General features: G+C 39.8%; 1 protein-coding gene across 3 annotated transcripts; it reads right to left on the bottom strand.

The window, feature by feature from the left end:
• Window positions 1-1,176: 1,176 nt before the first annotated feature.
• Window positions 1,177-19,056, bottom strand: LOC135488019 (CUE domain-containing protein 2-A-like). Of its 3 annotated transcripts, none has more exons than XR_010446913.1 (10): window positions 18,938-19,056; window positions 15,357-15,449; window positions 14,160-14,303; window positions 11,574-11,638; window positions 10,988-11,175; window positions 8,199-8,399; window positions 7,413-7,486; window positions 6,117-6,177; window positions 1,588-5,662; window positions 1,177-1,531 (listed from the first exon to the last, which is right to left on the bottom strand). XR_010446913.1 is itself a non-coding variant. In XM_064772381.1 (10 exons), exons 2-9 carry the CDS (start codon window positions 15,431-15,433, stop codon window positions 5,525-5,527), a joined length of 948 nt encoding a protein of 315 aa, XP_064628451.1. In that variant the 5' UTR covers window positions 15,434-15,449; window positions 18,938-19,056; the 3' UTR covers window positions 1,177-3,835; window positions 5,492-5,524. The 3 variants fall into 3 exon arrangements, 2 of the variants coding, with proteins under 2 accessions (XP_064628451.1, XP_064628450.1); XM_064772381.1 differs by having other exon boundaries at window positions 1,177-3,835; window positions 5,492-5,662; XM_064772380.1 differs by having other exon boundaries at window positions 1,177-5,662.
• Between the last annotated feature and the right edge of the window lie 214 nt (window positions 19,057-19,270).

Genomic DNA, 19,270 nt, shown 5'->3' with positions numbered 1-19,270 from the left:
GCTGCAGGAACTTATTGTGGTTTAGCTTATTTGGTATTGTCTCAATAATGCCCAATTATTACTACCTGCAGTGGTTAGTTAACAATGAATTTATTCTTTGATGCGTCCTCGAGTACTTTTAAAATATTCGGGTAAAGCCTCAAATCCTGTAGTCACCTCCACCCTCCACTCTGCTAGGGTAATGATTGAATAGAATGGTGAAAGCATCTACAAATCTAGCAATCCCCTCAGCAAGTTAAGTAAGGGGCAGTGCCTTGTAACAGTATCCCCCCCTCCCCATTTTGTTAGAGATAGCAAACTACGGAAACCCGAGACAATCCCGCTCAGCAAGTTAAGTAAGGGGCAGTGCCTTGTAACAGTATCCCCCCCTCCCCATTTTGTTAGAGATTGCAAACTACGGAAACCCGAGACAATCCCGCTCAGCAAGTTAAGTAAGGGGCAGTGCCTTGTAACAGTATCCCCCCCTCCCCATTTTGTTAGAGATAGCAAACTACGGAAACCCGAGACAATCCCGCTCAGCAAGTTAAGTAAGGGGCAGTGCCTTGTAACAGTATCCCCCCCTCCCCATTTTGTTAGAGATAGCAAACTACGGAAACCCGAGATATTCACAATCTTTTATCACTCTTTCCGTGAAGAATAAATTTTCAGTTTTAGACCATATAAGTTCAACGAACTGTCCTACACCCCCAAAAAGTATACAAGCCTGTGAGATTGTATTGGTTCTCGATTCATGCATATAATATTCCTCCTTTAATTTCATACTCCCAGTTTAGATTTTAACCGCACTTGCACTGTTAAAGGGGAATGATGCATGGCTAGCCACACCAATCACCCAGGATACAACATGCGGAAGGCATCAGAACAAGCTCCTTGGGCAGCGGCAGCACAGTGGAGGAGTCGGCCTCACGATCAGGAGGTCGTGGGTTCGACTCCCGGCCAAGTCACTGCTTGGTTCCCCAACTGGTCGAGTTCAAGTGAGCACCATCTGGTTACTCCTTGAAACCCCCGTTTGATTTCGGCGGAGACCGGGGTAATAACATGGTTCAAAAAGCACTTTGAACAGGAAAACACGAACTATACAAGAACGCTTCATAAGAACTCAACATTATTATCATTATTAGAGAAAATAAGGTATAAAATGAGAAAAAAATCGCTCATTTTTTATTTCATGTCTACTTTATTGCACACATGTCAAACAAGAACACAATACCACCATTCTACACAAAGTCTACCGAGCACTAGCTGTACAGTACATTATGACATAAATTACCATGGTTTTTACAAAAAGCAATAAAAAGTATTAAAATGTTACATTTACACTTACACAACAAATATTGAACACTTTGTTATAGCACGGAAAACCTTTGCGGTACTGTAAATTCAATTGGCTCTCCCTAGCTATTTCTATGCCACATCCTGACATATATATTCAGTACCAAGAACTTAGGATTATTATTTTTGCGCTGCTCATTACAGCAGCATCACTAACAAGGTTGAAACAAATGACAGGTTGTTTGCACTCTGAAGGAGCCTCACAACCCAGTGGTTAACTCTGTTGGCTACCAAGCAATAGGGCCATGAAGGAGCCTCACAACCCAGTGGTTAACTCTGTTGGCTACCAAGCAATAGGGCCATGGTTCAATCCCGAGAAGAGCACGGGGTTTTATTTCTGGAAGAACCGGCGTGGCCTTCTGGGAACTAAAATCCTGGCTTTTCACAGTCTAGCAAATGAGACGTGAAACCGAGGTTCCTTGTATCTGGTGTCAATGCCACGGCAAGGAAAAAGACCCCACTGGGTGTGAAACAGGAGTACCCTGCATAGGACTCTGTGGCCGAAGACAGAGTCACTAGACTTAATTTTTCCGGTTGACGGTATGCCATGAAAGTAGCCCGGGAGACTTTTTACAGTGCCGTAAAAACCTTCCCTGCATTTGATAAATGCTCCTAAATGCAATAAGGTATGAATGAGATCAAACGAAAACAGATTGAGGTTTGATAATTCTCAAACCAAAAACAATAAGTCACAACTTGACTTGTTACTGCAAAATGTAACCACAACATCAAGTACTACAAACAAAGATATCAGATGCAAATTCTGCTTAGGCCATACCAATTAATTGTTCATTTAACAGATTTCTCTCGTGCTTAAAACCCAAATACTACTTAGGCCATACCAATTTAATTATTCATTCAACAGATTTTCTCTTGTGCTTAAAACCCAAAAATTGATAATATTTTTATTCCGCCTGCTTGCCGCACTGAGGTTTGATTTTACATGTAGCTCAGGCCGGGAAATGAATTTGAAGTGCCTCAAAGGGAAACTATTTCGGCCTTCTTTTTCTAGGGTGGTGAAAATGAAACTTCTCGTTTCCTTATTAGTTCCGGCGCAGATCAGTGAGCTAGACACGGCCTGCTGAGCATGTGGACAGGCCAGCAATAGGATACCATTCAGAATCTCGCGTATGACTTGATGACGCATCAATCACTTTGATGCCAACTCGGGCGGGAAGGGCATTTTATTGCTTGTACAAAATTTCCTTTAAGACAATGCAGCTGTACAACTATGTAAAAACTCATATTCTATTTATACTGTCAGGTAACTTCACATTCTGTATGCCAGAAACATCAACTCAGAGGCTTGGTTGTCCTGTCCAAGAACTGATAACAGCTCCTGACTGGTTTTACAGTACATGCTTGTTATCATAAAGAGAACAAATTTGACAACTTTCAAACATAAAATTCAGAATAACTCCATTAAAGTGATAAAAAAATCAAATTTTGTTTGGTAACTACCCAGTTGTAACAAAAAGACACAGTGAGAGTTGTTCACCAAGACATGAATATATTAGATCATTCTAAAAGAGAATAAATTACAGTACGTAAAACAAAATAAATACAAAGCTACTTGATGTTATGCTATACAAGATGAGTACATTCTTATTCTAAATTTGACAAAAAACAAGACTCGAGAATTTGAATATCGGCAATTTTTTGTGAATTGGTTCAGCGAATAAGACAAATTTCTTTAAAGTTAAGGTACCTCCTGCCCCCCTTCCAATTATCTAGGTTAAGGGGGTCATTGTGAGTTCAAAACTAGGGTGTAAAATCCATGAGAAAAAATTGGCCATAAAACCTCGTAGATAATGAAACTATGGTGAAATTAATGTATTAAAGTGGTAATTTGGTACAAAAACTGAGTACCTGAAAAAGGGGTCAAAGATGGCAATCCCCTAGATGGAAGGGGGGGGTCACTAGGCCTCCCCTCAAAAGGTACCTCCTTTGATCATTACAATACCCGACCTAAACTTAAGACTTTTAACAGAAAGTGAATTTGAATTTATCATGATTTCAGACATAAGACCAAGATGATCTGCAAGTGTTTTTTAAGACATGTGATATCGGCTGATAAACATAGTGTGCCGAGCAAGAAATATATTTGTCAATGGTTGAAATTTAGCACCAAATAATTATACAACAATTTCCCTTGAAACAAATACTAGCTTTAGTCACCAAGTGCAGACATACTGAAAATCTAGGAATGTTTGGGTATCTTTTACTTTCAGGTATAAAGATAATCATGGAAATATATGGCTGTGAAATTAAAAGTCTAGTTGAAAATATGGTTACAGAGGTGTCATAACGCTGCACTTTAAATATGCCAAAGGTGCAATATCATGAAATCGCAAAATAAAATAGACGCGCATATTTTTTCCTGGTTTACAGTAACGTAACTTGTGATTATGATACGGACAACAAATTCTCCTAAAGTAAGAGGGTGGTGACATCTAGATGAAATTCAACAAACTACACCTACATGTATTACGAGATTCAAATTCTGCAAGGTCAGAAAGAACAATATCATTCACAAGACTTCAATGGAAGCATACGTCGACCTAGCGGATTAAAACTTCAAAACAAGCAGTAACAAGTTTCCTTGAACAACTCGCAAAGAATTCTCTCAGTCCAACCAAAATACAACACGAGGTAGATAAGATAACATCATTTTCTCTCTGATTATTAACACTTTCAGCGCCAAAGTTTCACCCCCAAACACCCCTTTTCAGACCCCCAGGAAAAAAATTGATCAGAGATAACTCAATAAGTTTGGGTTTTTTGGCAATAACTTCCCCAAGACCCAAGTTTGCTGAATTGGCAGAGAAAAGATAGCTGTACTATATTTTTCTGGTTGAAAAGTGACCAAACTGACCCCCTTATCAGACATCCCCGACCCCCTTGAAATTTTTTCGAAGTCAGAATCTCTGTACAATAGATTTTTATACATTGAATGAGTCAGTTCCTTCACCACCATGAAGATGGCGTTTGTGTTGTGTTAACGTTGAAGCCTTGAGAGAAATAATGAGCAGCTGAAGGGGGGGTATTTGGGCCATAAAAGTGACACAGATCTATATCGGTTGGCGCTGAAAGTGTTATAAGTAAATGTACCACCGAAAATGGCACACAGAATGAACTGAACTGGATTGTTGCAACATAGCAGGCACTTTAACCCTCATATAAGTACCTGGTTCTTCAAAAAATAATTTTTTTGGAACATACTGTATTTACTCACATAAACTATACTGCTGAGCAAACGAATCGTTTTCTTCTGAATTATTTATTATGCAAAAACTGATTAGATAAACAGTATTCTCTCTTGCGATGTGACACAATAGTCTGATCATTATCTCAGAGCTCAATTCAACTCTTTAAGGGGTAGGCCTACAACGTTCATAATTACTTGTGGTCCAGTTAAATAGAAATCCACTAACACACAATGCCGTAGTGCAGTTATTATGAATACAAATTTGTTTAAACTTTGTATTTATAGTATTTGTATACCAGTCTAAACAAAGGCAATGTTGAAATTTATCCTCAGTATGTATTTCCGCAATTAGACATTTTTAAATTCAAATACAAATGCAAAATTTTTAACGAACAGCGTAGGCCTTTAAAGGCGACTCTAGGCAGCAGCAGGGGAGGGGTTAATTGGTCATATCCGGGTGACTGATATGCAGAGTAATGGCACCAGGTCAAGTTTGATTAAGCATTTAACATATTCCTCATACAAGCGTGAATAGTTTAGATGTACTGTGAGATGTGAGAGACCCCTATTGGCGACTTTGTGAAACTTTATCTGGCCTACCTAGCTGCTGCCTACAGTGCCCCTTTAACAAAACCTGTTCTATGAAAATACCTTCGAGACATTGGGTGATATGAATGAACGGCTCTAGGAAAATTCTTCCCTGGAAAATTCGCCCCCAAAGAAAATTTACCCGGAAAATTCTTCCCCAAGGAAAAGTCGTCCCCCAGTAAAATTTTAGACGAAATTTCCTGTAACCGAATGAACTCTACTTCAGTTTGTACACAACTGTAAGCGACAAAGCCGGACTGAGAGAAACCCTTCAACGTCTGCCACGTACAGCAAAGGATTCCCTACCGTACTTTACAACAGACAGAAAACCAGCCCGTGAGGCAACCCCCAGGAACACCTTACCTAGCCAATTCCCTTTTTAGGGAACCATAATTGTCAGTGCCGCACCTTGTGTTGTTTGGCCTCTTTCTTCTTAGGTTCGCGCTCCTCCTCCTCCTTCTTGACCTCCGTGAAGCGCTCGCCCTTGGTGGAGACGACCTTTCCCTCAAGGTAGCGCACCAACTTCTTAGGGCCCTGCAAGTTTAAAATTACGTTTCAACTCCGTTTAGCATTTGTTGTGTACTATCGGGCACCAAATGGTTTTCCCGACTCAATTTTCTGCCACGGATGAGGAGTCTGTTGTTCATGATTCTCACTTAGATGCCTTCTCCTGCTTGTCTTGGGATCATGGTCCAACTCACAAGGAATCTAGGTTTTACATTTCATTCAACAGATGAGGCAATGAAAGTCAATTGACTTGCCGAAGTGAAGTAACAAGGAATTTTGGTTTGACATTTCATTCAATGGACAAGGCAATGAAAGTCAAGTGACTTGACCAAGTTAGAAGGAATCTAGGTTTTACATTTCATTAATGGATGAGGCAATGGAAGTCAAGTGAACTGCCCAAGATGAGAAGCAGGTGCAAGGAGTTCAAGGCCTTTTACCACTAATCTAAGAAAACAAAGGTCGTGATCGTGAAAATACGTACCGTCTTCTGAGGTGGAGGTCGATAGGTGCGTTTGTCATCATCCAGATCAACATACGAATATCTGAAATGAACAACTACCATCAAATAACAGGAAAAGATAAACGTCAACTCAGCAACTATGTTTTCCTATCCTTTTTTTGCCATCATTTCTAAGCAACAAAGAAAACATTCCTGAATTTCAAATTATTGACTTTCAGTTCCCATGAGACAATCACAATATTTGATTCTTTGTTGAATATTCAGACAACGCAATTGGAGCTTATTGCACAAGAGCCACTAAACATCTCAAAGGCATTTCATTGTTCAAATATTATTGATTTTATAAGTAATTCATCGCTCTTGGTTACCATAACAATTTCATAACGAAAGAAAAAATTATAACATAATATTTGTACATTTGTACTAGAAGCTAGTGCATTGGCTGTATATTTATAGGATGTAAAATTTGCTTTGCGAGAAACTTCTCAGACAAACAGTGATTTCACCAGGATATTACATCAACATTTTAGACTTATACAGTAGAACCTCTCAAGTAAGGACACCTTCGGGACTGACAAGTGCTGCCCTTAATAGAGAGGTATCCTGATTAGAGAGGTCAAATTGAATGGAAACAGCCAATTTGGGACCAAACCTAGTGTCCTTAATAGAGAGGTGTCCGCTAAGGGAAGTTCCACTGTACATGAATACTTTTAACCCCTTTGGCCTTTAACAACGTATGCCTAATATTTTTGCAAATTTTGCAAGAGGGGGTACAATCGTAAACTTTAGGGGTACGAAAAAGTTTAACTTGTAGGTCATCCATAATCACCAACATTTTTTAAAGCGGTATATTCTGGGAGGAGGGTGCCAGTGACAAATGTCAGATTTAGAATTTTTAATCAAAAATTCATACACATGGATATATATCTTTGTTTACAAAATAATATCACGCAAACTTATTCGCTGCCAGCATCTTGACCCAAACAACTCTCAACAGGGGGTGGCAGGGCATAGCGATCGACCATCGATTCACTTGCCCATACGAGGAGTTTTTCTCATCTACCTCATGACTTGCCGGATATTTCAGAATAAAACCCGAACATGTTTTTGGTAAAAAAGCTACTGTAAATCATGGGTTAATGATCATGTTATTGAGAGAAATACCAACAGGAAACCGGTTCATCGCAACTTTTCTCAACGAAAACCATGATGAAGAGCACGAATTGTGCACACCTAACGTGTTTACAAATTTTCGAGACGTCATCTGATATCCATTAATAGGGCCACAAAATAAAGGGGAACAAAAAGATTACATACTTCTGGAGAATGCTGTCTCTCATCTTCTTATCATCCTTTGACGTATCACTCTTCTTTTTGCCAACTTTGTGAGGCTGGAATACAAATAAACAGATTTTATTTACAAATAAACAGATTTTATTTCAGAGGATGCAAAATAAATCCTACAACAGAAGATGATAAAACACACCAGGAGTATAAATAGAAAACAAGGGCGTTAGAACGCATTCTTCGGGGCGCAGTCAAAGGCAAATGGCCATTGTGCACCCAAGGACCACAACTACTTACACGTATTTTTCAGGCTGGCCCAAGGCCGTCCGCCATGTAATTATTTCGTCGCTACGCTGATTCGACCTGAGTGACTCGAGTTCTCCCCCGCCTGACGCCATGGAATTAGCAACCTAGTATTTGACACAACGTTGCTCCCGTCGTTGCAACACTATTACGCCCTTGGAATCATCTTTGGTACAGAAAACTTCTACATAGAACCTGAAGGATTCGTACCTTTATGAGATACGAGTTCACAATTCCCAAATATGGCCCAAAAAGGTCATCAATAGACGAATCAAGTGCCACTGTTCAGTGGATTTACAGTTGAATGGGATCAAACTGTGTCATTCCCTATAGGGAATTGTAAATTTTAACCCCTTTTGGCATACTTGGCACAAAGCATTCCCTCATCTCTCCGTTTCTGACCAATAGCAGAATGGCTGCCTCTACTTCACTGATTGCCTCATTTAGGCAGTTGACAGCCTGGACCAGGTACAAACATTTCTGTCTCCAAATCACTTAAAACGACAGCGTTACCTTTTTTGGCATACTCTGTGCCAACCCCTCCCTGGCCTCCTCATTTCGTATCAATAGTTGAACAGCTGCTTCGACGTCCCCCTGCGCCTCACCAAGGCAGTGGACCACTTCTATCCGGCAACATGTGGGGAACATATCCAGGAGAAGCTCCACCTGTTCATCGTCAACAGAGGCGTCATCGCTGAGGTGGCCATCCGGGAACTTAAAACATTTGTTATTATCAGTTTCAAATATGATGCTCCTGAGAAAGCTTTCTTTTGTTATCATCAGTTTCAAATATGATGCGCCAGACTTGATCTTAGACTTAAAGGGGAACACTGTTTGTAATTACTGGTACAGGAAAATAGAAATGCAGTTATACACAATGCCACAGGGCAGTTATTATGCCTGCATATGAATTTGCTGAAACTAGGTATTTGCAGCATAATCGGTCTACACAAGGGTAAGGCGAGACTTTTTTTATTTGTTGGTGCTCGGATCCGCCGACCTCCCGATGTCCGAAATAAGAAAAAAAAAAATTTTTATATCTAGCCAGTCTCGGATCCGCCGATTCGAACATTACCGATTTTACAAAAAAAAAAATTTTTTTATTTTTATTTTGAGCTCCGACGCCCGACAGTAACTTAAAAGATCAAAAATATTTTTTTCAAAATCAAAATTTGACATGATTGAATTAAAATTAGCTTCGTCAGATTGATCATTCGAATCGAAAGTGCGAATGCCAGACCAGCTCTGCCAGACCTAGACTGGTTCTTGTCCTTTCCTAATGCATCCACAATGGACATTATGACGAGAACCAGTCTATTATTATGAGTCTGGCTGCCATGGCTGCCGACTGTTCAATATGTGAAAATGCACTACTTTTTTTAGGAAAAAAATTTATTTTTATCCTTCCCTCCGACTTTGAGAAATCCTATCATTTTTTCGAGACCATGAAATCTTTGGAAAAAAACATTTTTTGGGGTTTTTGTTTTTCGTCCTCCTCAAAAATATATTCCTCCAAAAATCCGAGCACCAACTAATAAAATGAAATGGCCAGGGGCCATTGTGCTCACCGTAAGTATTTTCAGTAGACAGTTACAGAAAGTGCTACAGTATGTAGGCCTCTCATAATTTATACATGCATCTGTGACCAGTTCAGAGCCGGCCCTGGCCAAGTGGTGAATCCGAGACTTGTGGTTCCAAGCTTGTAGAGTCTAGGTGAAAATGATAGTGAAGAAACGTGCCACTCCATGACAATGGTGAATATATTTTTAACTTTGACCTCAGTGACCCTGACAGGTAGGTCAAATAACAAACCAGGGTGATATGTGATGTAGACACATCCACCTGACCATAACAATTTCATCACTCGTTACACTACAGCAATCGGCAAAAAACGATTTCCAAGATGGCCGCCTAATTAAATCTATGGCACCAAATAAATCAAAAAATGAAGAAAATGTAAGATAGAACTCATAAAAGAAAAAAGGAAAAGATGAAAAATAAAAATATTTTTTGGCTGTCCTTGACCGGGGTTTGAACTCACGACCTTTGGATTGCCACAATACGAGGAAAAACCCACAAAACATGCAATTTCGGCCATATTTGAATTCCGATCTGGCTGAAACTTGGCATACAAATAGTGGCTTCTTAGATGCATCATTACACAAAATTAAAACTCTTTACATTGAACAACAACAAAACGTACCAAGAATAGTAAAGTTTTCAACTTTGACCTCTGTGAACTTGAAAGGTGGGTCAAATCAAAAACCCGTAAGATATGTGATGTATCCTTGCTGGGAGTACCTACCATGAAACTTTTATCAAAAACAAATCAGTAATAAGCGAGAAATCACACTTTTTGAGTTTTGAGTTTGGGCCCCCTGGTGGCCAAGTCAATAATCAGACCGAACCAAAATTCAGAGTAAAAGGTCAACTGACCTAGGGGGTCATTTGTTCAAAGTTTCAAGTTCATAACTGTTGCGGTTGAGAAACGTGCCATAGTTACACTCAAACGGCAAATTTACGCCATTTGACCTCTGCGACCTTAAAAAGTAGGTCAAATCCGAAAAATCGTGCAACATCTGAGGTAACCTTGCTAGGGGTCCTTGCCATAAAAATTTCATCAAAAACAATTTGCTAATAAGCAGGCTATTGCACTTCTTACTTTTTCTGTTTTGGCCCCCTGGTGGCAAAGTCAAGAATCAGATCAGGCTGAAATTCAGCACCAGAGGTTATCTGATATAGGGGGTTATATGTACCAAGTTTCAAGCTCATAGCTATGGTGGTTGATAAACGTGCCATAGTTACACTCAAACGGCCAATTCACGCCATTTGACCTCTGCGACCTTGAAAAGTTGATCAAATTAAAAACCCGTAAGATATATGATGTATCCTTGCTATGAGTACCTACCACAAAAGTTTTATCGAAAACAAGTCACTGATAAGCGAGATATCACACTTTTTAGATATCCACATTTGGCCCCCTGGTGGCCAAGTAGAGAATCAGATCGGACAGAAATTTAGTGTCACAGGTCATCTGACCTAGGGGGTCATGTGTACAAAGTTTTAAGTTCATAGGCCTAGCGGTTAAAAAACGTGCCGCTGTTTTTGAACTAGGATACGACGGACGACGACGACGGACGACGGACACTGCGGTATCGTATAGACTCCCCTACGGTGAGCCAAAAAGTCTCGCCTAATGCTGAAATTTTTATTCAGTATGTATCAACGCAATTTGAAATTTTCAAATTCAATTACAAATTTCAAATTTTTCATGAACGTCATAGGCCTTAGAAGATAGTTACCTTAAATGATCTTGGACTATCCGGTTCAAGATAGACCAGAGGGCTTGAGCAAATCTCCGATGATGTGGTACTGGTTCCGCTACACTTGCGAGATCTTGTTGTGTGAGACTTATCGTTACCATTGACGATCGCTAGAGGGGGTGATTTCAAGATGTCGCTAAGTCTCGTCTCAATTGGAGGCTTGTTCTCTGCACGACATAGGTTAAAATATTGTACTATAACAGTAACAGAAATGTGCATGTTGTGGGTGTGCTCAGAGAAAAAGACTGAGCGATTTTTCATGGCAAAATGTTTTTCTAAGAACTGTCTTTGATATTCATTTATACAATTACAATGCTTGATACAAAAATAGCCTTTCGGTCTGTATTTCTCAGGACATCAAAGTGGGTTTCCAAAACCCGGTGATGCCTTCTCTACACCCTAGCTTACCTTAATATACCAATAACAAAATAAGCATCAATCTTCCTACTCTGGTCTGTTCTCCCTCTAATTTTGTTGACGACTTCGAAAACTGACAACTTGTAACCCCCACCCCCTTCTTAACTTCTTTGCCCCCGGACAAATGTCAGACAGAAAAGTTACTTACCCTTCTCTCGATGATTATCTGACATTTGGGAAGCGAGTTCAAACATCCACTCGCAGACATCAATGCTAAAACAAACAATACAAGGATTAGCGAATCAGGAAAATGATGGAAGAAAATCGGATTTCTTGCAATAAAATTAGCATCATGTGTGGTGATAGATGAGTCAGTCGCCAATCTTGACCACGGCACACCCTGGGTGAGGACAATAGCTGATAATTTTTACTCTCAAATGTCAACTCGAAATCCTCTTAAGGACGTTCTTTGAAATGTTGGAGGGGGTTTGTCAGGCGTTCTGTTAAGTACTCAACACACAAGAGATTTTTACTGCTGCAATGAGTGATAAAATGATTGCTTGTCTGCAACCCAGTAATTGCGGGGTTTGATATTAATCACAAGTAGCAGCAAAAATTGACTCTTGTTGCAGGCATGAGAGATGACCGAGGCACAGGAGAGATTTTGTCTTGTGCAATAATAAAGGCAGGTTGCTGCAGCAAATCAAGGGCAATGAGGAACCTGCAGAACTAAAAGTCCAGATGGCAGAACCAGTACTAAAATGTACTCTTCCAGTGCATTTTCCATTAAAATTAAGTTTTGTTGATATTTTCTCCCTAAAACTCATAAAATAGAATTAAAGGCCATATATCAAGGTTTGAAAACATGCTTGATACTCATGAAATATGTTGAGGGTTAAAAAAACAAGATCCCAGACATTAAAAAAATTCTAATAAGAAAGTCATTATTAAGTTATTTCAATTTTCAATTTTAAACTATTTGAATTTCCCACCACACACAACTTTAGATTAGTTCCACATGTGACCGCTAGGGATTTTTTGATGACGTAGATCAGGTTAGTCAGACTCAGAACAAAGCAAGATGGCTTCCGCATACAGTTCAGAGAGTGAGAGCAGTGAATTTGAGGATGTTTTGGTCGATACAGAAGGATATTTAAACGTTGAGCCGTACATGTTCGAGCCATTAATATCACTAGATCATAATGAGAGTGATCATTCGGACGAAAGTGATTAGAATTTGTGGTTAATCAATTTGCATGGCAGACCTGCCGATATAGCAAAGAAAACATTGATAGACGGTTGCAGATGCATAACATGTATGATTTTTGAACAGACTAATGTTGCACAATATTGTTTCGCCTCGTCAGTGTTGTATCGCCAGTTATATCATGACGCTGAACTACTATTGAAAAGTGACGGTATTATGCACAATCATCTTGACGTGACGATATAATGTCGTGCAACGTTAGATAGGCCTAGATGTCAGATGACAATAATCTGTCATTGACAGTGGCTGTCACTGACACTGACCTGTGTCGCTGTCCCCTTGCTATGGCTGGAACACAAGAAGACACTATGCGGTATCACAGGCCCCAATAGGGCCTACACATTATGTATAACAACCGACCTCAGCAGCCTCGGGCATTAAATGCAATTGACATGGTTGGAACAGCTGTTTTTAACAAGTGGCATTTAATATTCAGTTGGATGCAGATATCCGGCTTCATGTGATAATCCGTATCGATAAAGTGATCACTGCAAAGTTTGGCCGAAGGGCCAGGCTTCCAACACTCCAAACGTTTGCACTTCCGAATCCACAGCTTCCTCCTCTCTCGTTCAACTGGCTTTGGAAATTCATGAAAATGGGTCCCATCCGTCATTCGATTGTTCTTTGTGCTATCCTTGACACAATTCGGAGCCACACAATACACCATAGTGAATTAAACACATTACTTTCAGGTGTGCATAATTAATTAAGGCCCTCCTGCTTTTATGATTGCATGACATGTACAGATAACCTGATCTACATCACAACTTTTGCTGAACCCGCCGCCTGGCTCTAACAAGCCTGATTAGGTGATCAAGTTGTCAAACACATAATTGGCTATATCTTCAAAATGGATGGAGCTAATTGCATTTGGTTTTCTGTATTGTATAACGTGTTAGGTACACTTTTGAAATCGTCTTACAGCAGAAAATGGCAAAAAACCTTGATATATGGCCTTTAAGGACCAATAAAACAACATTTTTGGTGCTATTTCCCCATGTAGAGTAATTAAGGGATGAAATAACCAATAGTCATTGACCCGGGAAATGGCTTCTCATTACAACCATGGTCCACTTGTCTGCAGGGCCCGCTATTGGCTGGTTTTGTTGTGCAGGTTCCTCATTGTTATCTGTTGAAAAATAGTCCATCACGAAATTACATCGCAGGATATATATGACATGTTGACAAAGCATTCAGAAAATGTGTATAAAATCATCGACATTTTTTTTATCAATTCAAACAATGTCATGACGAATATTCATTTGGAAATTGGCAAACGAGTAGGTTTATGATATGACAAACTAACAATATTTAACATTATAGATTGTATAGATTTTAATGTGAAAAATTTGGCCAAAATAAAATCGAGTCCCAGGGAGAATGACATCAGATGTAACTGGACTTTCCCTTTAAGGTGCTCAAGCGCCCTCGACCACTTCAGTGCACCTTAAAATCGAATTAACACGATTAAGGAGGACGTTGCGTTCTGTAATCGAAGTATTCACATGGAATAGACTTCATAGTTACCATTTAATATTGCAGAATCCCGGCAAGTATGCATCCATCATCTCTGAGAAGCTGTCCACATCGAAGGACTCCTCGGTTGCATCTGGGGTACCAAGGTCCTCCAGGATGCTGACCATGTAGCTCAGGACAATATCATCTATCGAACTGAAACAGACGACTGGATTCATTAAGTTTCGAAATTAAAAACAAAATATTATATCATCTATCGAACTGAAACAGATGATTGGATTCATTAAGTTTCGAAATTAAAAACAAAATATTATATCATCTATCGAACTGAAAAAGACGATTGGATTCATTAAGTTTCGAAATTAAGAACAAAATATCATATCATCTATCGAACTGAAACAGACGATTGGATTCATTAAGTTTCGAAATTAAGAACAAAATATCATATCATCTATCGAACTGAAACAGACGATTGGATTCATTAAGTTTCGAAATTAAGAACAAAATATTATATCATCTATCGAACTGAAAAAGACGATTGGATTCATTAAGTTTCGAAATTAAGAACAAAATATCATATCATCTATCGAACTGAAACAGACGATTGGATTCATTAAGTTTCGAAATTAAAAACAAAATATTACCAAGTTAGTTTTGGACCTCGTGGAGTGGTGGAGGAGGGGGGGGCATGGATGTAGCATCAGGGCTGCCCAGGTCCTCCAGAACACAGATGGCTGATAGTGTTACCAAGGACAGCGTCATTCATCAAACTGTTTCCCAAAAAAGCCAAAAATGTTCATGGCCAAGATATGATTTAAAACACAGTGGAGCCTCATAGCCAGCTGGTTAACATTGTTAGCTACCAATCACAATAGGGCCAGATTCGACCCCAGGGAGAACCTAGGATCGTATTTCTGGACGAACCGGCATGGCTTTCAAGGAACTAAAATTCCTATGCTGGCTTTTCATAGTCCTTTAAATGAGACATAAAACCGAGGCTCCTCGTACCTAATGTCTATGCCAGGCCAAGCTAAAGACCCCACCAAGTGAGAAACATGAGTAGCCTGACTGGACTCTTCCTCTGACCAACAACAGAGTCAATTGGCCAATTACCACAACTGACGCCTAACTGTATCGGCTCTTGAAAATGCTCATCCCGCCTAGCAGGAGGAAGACTCCCCGGAGAATGACACCTCCAAGTGCAGAGAAAACGCTGAAGAAGAAGACTTGACAATATCCGCCACATACCTTATCGAGGCCTCCTCAGAATGCTTCTTTAGGAAAGCCGACAGCGATCGCATGATGAATTCTTCCTTGTTCTCCATGATGAAGACCAGAGATCTGGAGTGGAAATGTAAGTTGACAATTTGATACATGAAACATGAAACCGACTGGCTAAGTTGACAATCTGAATTCCAGAAATCGTTGGGTGCAACATTTTTTTAAGGTTCAGGTTGCCTGAGATAATTCTCAACTCATTAGCAACTTTAATTACATACGCCATCTCAGCTTACAAGAATATCTTCCCCGATTCAGTAAGCTGTAAAAAATGTCAAAAAATGCCCTGCTGCAGCATCAATTATCAATATTTAAGAGAATCAGATGCCGTCATTTGAATGATTAGTGCAAATTCAATCAGGATTGTTCAATAAGGCCTCATTTGGTCGTGATAAATGCCGCCAATATCTGTCGCTCGTCAAGAACAGATCAATGAATATAATTCAGCTCGAGTGAAAGGGAAGTTTTTTTAGGAGATGCGTTTTGTATACGAAATAACACAGTACAGGATGCAGAGAACCAAACACATGATGAAGTGTACAGGAGATTTGAGAGTACAGGCTACAGAGAACCAAACACATGATGAAGTGTACAGGAGATTTGAGAGTACAGGATGCAGAGAACAAAACACATGATGAAGTGTACAGGAGATTTGAGAGTACAGGATGCAGAGAACCAAACACATGATGAAGTGTACAGGAGATTTGAGAGTACAGGCTACAGAGAACCAAACACATGATGAAGTGTACAGGAGATTTGAGAGTACAGGCTACAGAGAACCAAACACATGATGAAGTGTACAGGATGCAGAGAACAAAACACATGATGAAGTGTACAGGAGATTTGAGAGTACAGGATGCAGAGAAGAAAAAAAAAGGTGAAGAAGTGTACAGGAGATTTGAGAGTACAGGATGCAGAGAACAAAACACATGATGAAGTGTACAGGAGATTTGAGAGTACAGGATGCAGAGAACAAAACACATGATGAAGTGTACAGGAAATTAGAGAGTACAGGATGCAGAGAACAAAACACATGATAAAGTGTACAGGAAATTAGAGAGTACAGGATGCAAAGAACAAAACACATGATGAAGTGTACAGGAGATTAGAGAGTACAGGATGCAGAGAACAAAACACATGATGAAGTGTACAGGAAATTAGAGAGTACAGGATGCAGAGAACAAAACACATGATGAAGTGTACAGGAAATTAGAGAGTACAGGATGCAGAGAACAAAACACATGATGAAGTGTACAGGAGATTAGAGAGTACAGGATGCAAAGAACAAAACACATGATGAAGTGTACAGGAGATTAGAGAGTACAGGATGCAGAGAACAAAACACATGATGAAGTGTACAGGAAATTAGAGAGTACAGGATGCAGAGAACAAAACACATGATAATAATAATAATAATAATAATTTATTTGATTTAAAGTGCTAAAATAATGGTGCATACATTTTCTAAGCACTGTACATAATATTAAATGAGTACATTAAAAGTGGTGATTTCATGAGGATAAAAAACAGTTTAAAAACATCCGGAAAATATCAATATTTAAAACATGTATGGCCTACTCTGAATATGTTAGGATAAAAAGATGAGTTTTGAGTTTACTCTTAAAAGTGTTTAGCACAGTGACATCACGTAACCAGCTTGGAAGGGCGTTCCACAGCCCCGCGGCCCGGACACACAGAGATCGATCCCCGAAGACCCCATTTGAACGTGGGATGGCAAGGAGCCAAGGGTCATCCGAGGACCGAAGTCTGCGGCCGGGCGCACGGAGACTGATGAAGTGTACAGGAAATTAGAGAGTACAGGATGCAGAGAACAACACACATGATGAAGTGTACAGGATATTTGGGCAGGGGTTTTCGCATTGGAAAGCATTTTGGTCATCCCAATGAGGCTGTTTTTAACTTTTTAAAGGGGAGGTCCCAATTCCCGTACAAATGTATGTCCAATCCCGTTTCAAGACAGCATTTTGGGGCAATCCCGGCATCTCAAAAAGACCCTTCCCCGTCATGCCCGTACGACCTATTTTCAAAGATACTACATCTGACATCGGTGACCAATTATCGGCAAAGAGCTCAACATCGTATCGTGTCGTGGCAAGGCTAATGTTCTATGACATATTCCCGCCTACTGCAAACGAAAGCACAACGTGCGGCAATAATCAATATCATCCAAAATACACCAAAACAAATTCTGCCATGTCTGATGGCACTTATATTCTGAGATATCTATATAACATTTATCGCAGACTTGAATCTGGTATTGGAGGCAATGTGTTTTGCTGAGGGTGAGCAAGGAGAGAAGACATTTGATAGCACATGACGAGATGCAAAAGCTGCAGTTACCGTTCTATTTTCAAGAAATCAACCTACTTAACTTAAAGGCTTGCGCTATTCGTTAACAATTTGTAATTGAATTGAAGAATTCCAAGTGCATAAATACGTACTAAATATAAATTTCACCATGGCAGTTGAGTACACATACAAATAATATAAATACAAAGTTTCTGCAAATTTGTATGCAAAATAACTACAAGGACATTGTGTAGAACTGCATTTCTATTTTCATGGACCACCAGGAATTACGAACTGCGTACCCCTTTTAGGGCTCCATATGGAGGCTTAGACTGACCATTGTACCTGATCATAAAGGAGTGGTTCTCATTCTATTTTCTTGACATCTCTTTCTCAGCTAACTTTGTATTTCATACGACAGAAATACAGTCGAAATTCAAGTGTAAAGTACAGTGGAACCTCCCTTAGCAGACACCTCTCTATTAAGGACACTTGTTTTGGTCCCAAATTGGTTATTTCCATTCAATTTGACCTCTCTAATCAGGACAACTCTCTATTCAGGACAGCTCTTGTCAGTCCCATGGGTGTCATTAATAGAGAGGTTCTACTGTGTATCATACTGGTATTCATAATATCCTGTTATTCTCCCACTAAATATAAGCATTCCTCGTCAGAGTTGGCCCGGAAGTGGCGACGGTACGTTTTAGACAATGGGACACTGCTAAAATGTGGAATCTGCCAACTGGCAAAGCGAGGATGCAATCATTCTCTTAAGTGTCGTATTGTCTAAAGCCTACCGTCGCCACTTCCGGGCCAACTCTGCAAGAGTCGTATTACAATTATTCTGCGTTCGGTGCATCTGATGTTGGGGAAATATTGCGTACAACCCCAAAGTCAAAGTGAAAGTCGACAATGATAAACAACTTTGAAAATTTATGTTCATAAAGTCATGCGGCTGTTTCTTGACTTGTGTTAGGGATATGCCAGCCCTATATTGTTTTTGGGTAAGTCAATCAGAAGCATCCCCCCCCTCCTCCATATTTCAACACAAAGAAACCATCACCAACTGAAAATGTATTATGCAAGAGACGTCATCACAACACACAAAATGCACTAACCACATACATTGTATATTACGCATACGCACTACACAACCAATTTTGACACCGCTGTTCCCAATCAAATTACCCCATAAATCGGTCAATTAAAAACACCAAACTGAATTCTGTATACATCCTTACCATATAAATATCTTGATGCTCCAAATTTCTCGATCCTGATGGACCTAGCGCGTCTGGAAAAGTGACATTTGTTCAATGTTTTCCTTCTTGAAACAGCCCGCTGTTCGCGTTTTGCTGCATCTCTGTCGTCACTTCCTTGTAATTTGTTAGCGCGTTTTCAAGTTTGTTCACCAGGCGCCGCCACCATCGGGTCTATAATTTTGGTGGCATGTCACATGGATTGGCTGGGATTAGGGGAAGAAATTCAACTTTGCCCTAAAATCTAATATCTTGCACTTTTTACCTCAAATCAATGCACCTTTGAAAAACTGGACAATCTCTCGCGGAAGCTTG

The sequence above is a fragment of the Lineus longissimus genome, chromosome 5 (assembly GCF_910592395.1).
Source record: "Lineus longissimus chromosome 5, tnLinLong1.2, whole genome shotgun sequence".
NCBI lineage: Eukaryota > Metazoa > Nemertea > Pilidiophora > Heteronemertea > Lineidae > Lineus > Lineus longissimus.
Note: the sequence above shows the minus strand (reverse complement) of the source record. Positions and strands in the feature narration are given on the sequence as shown.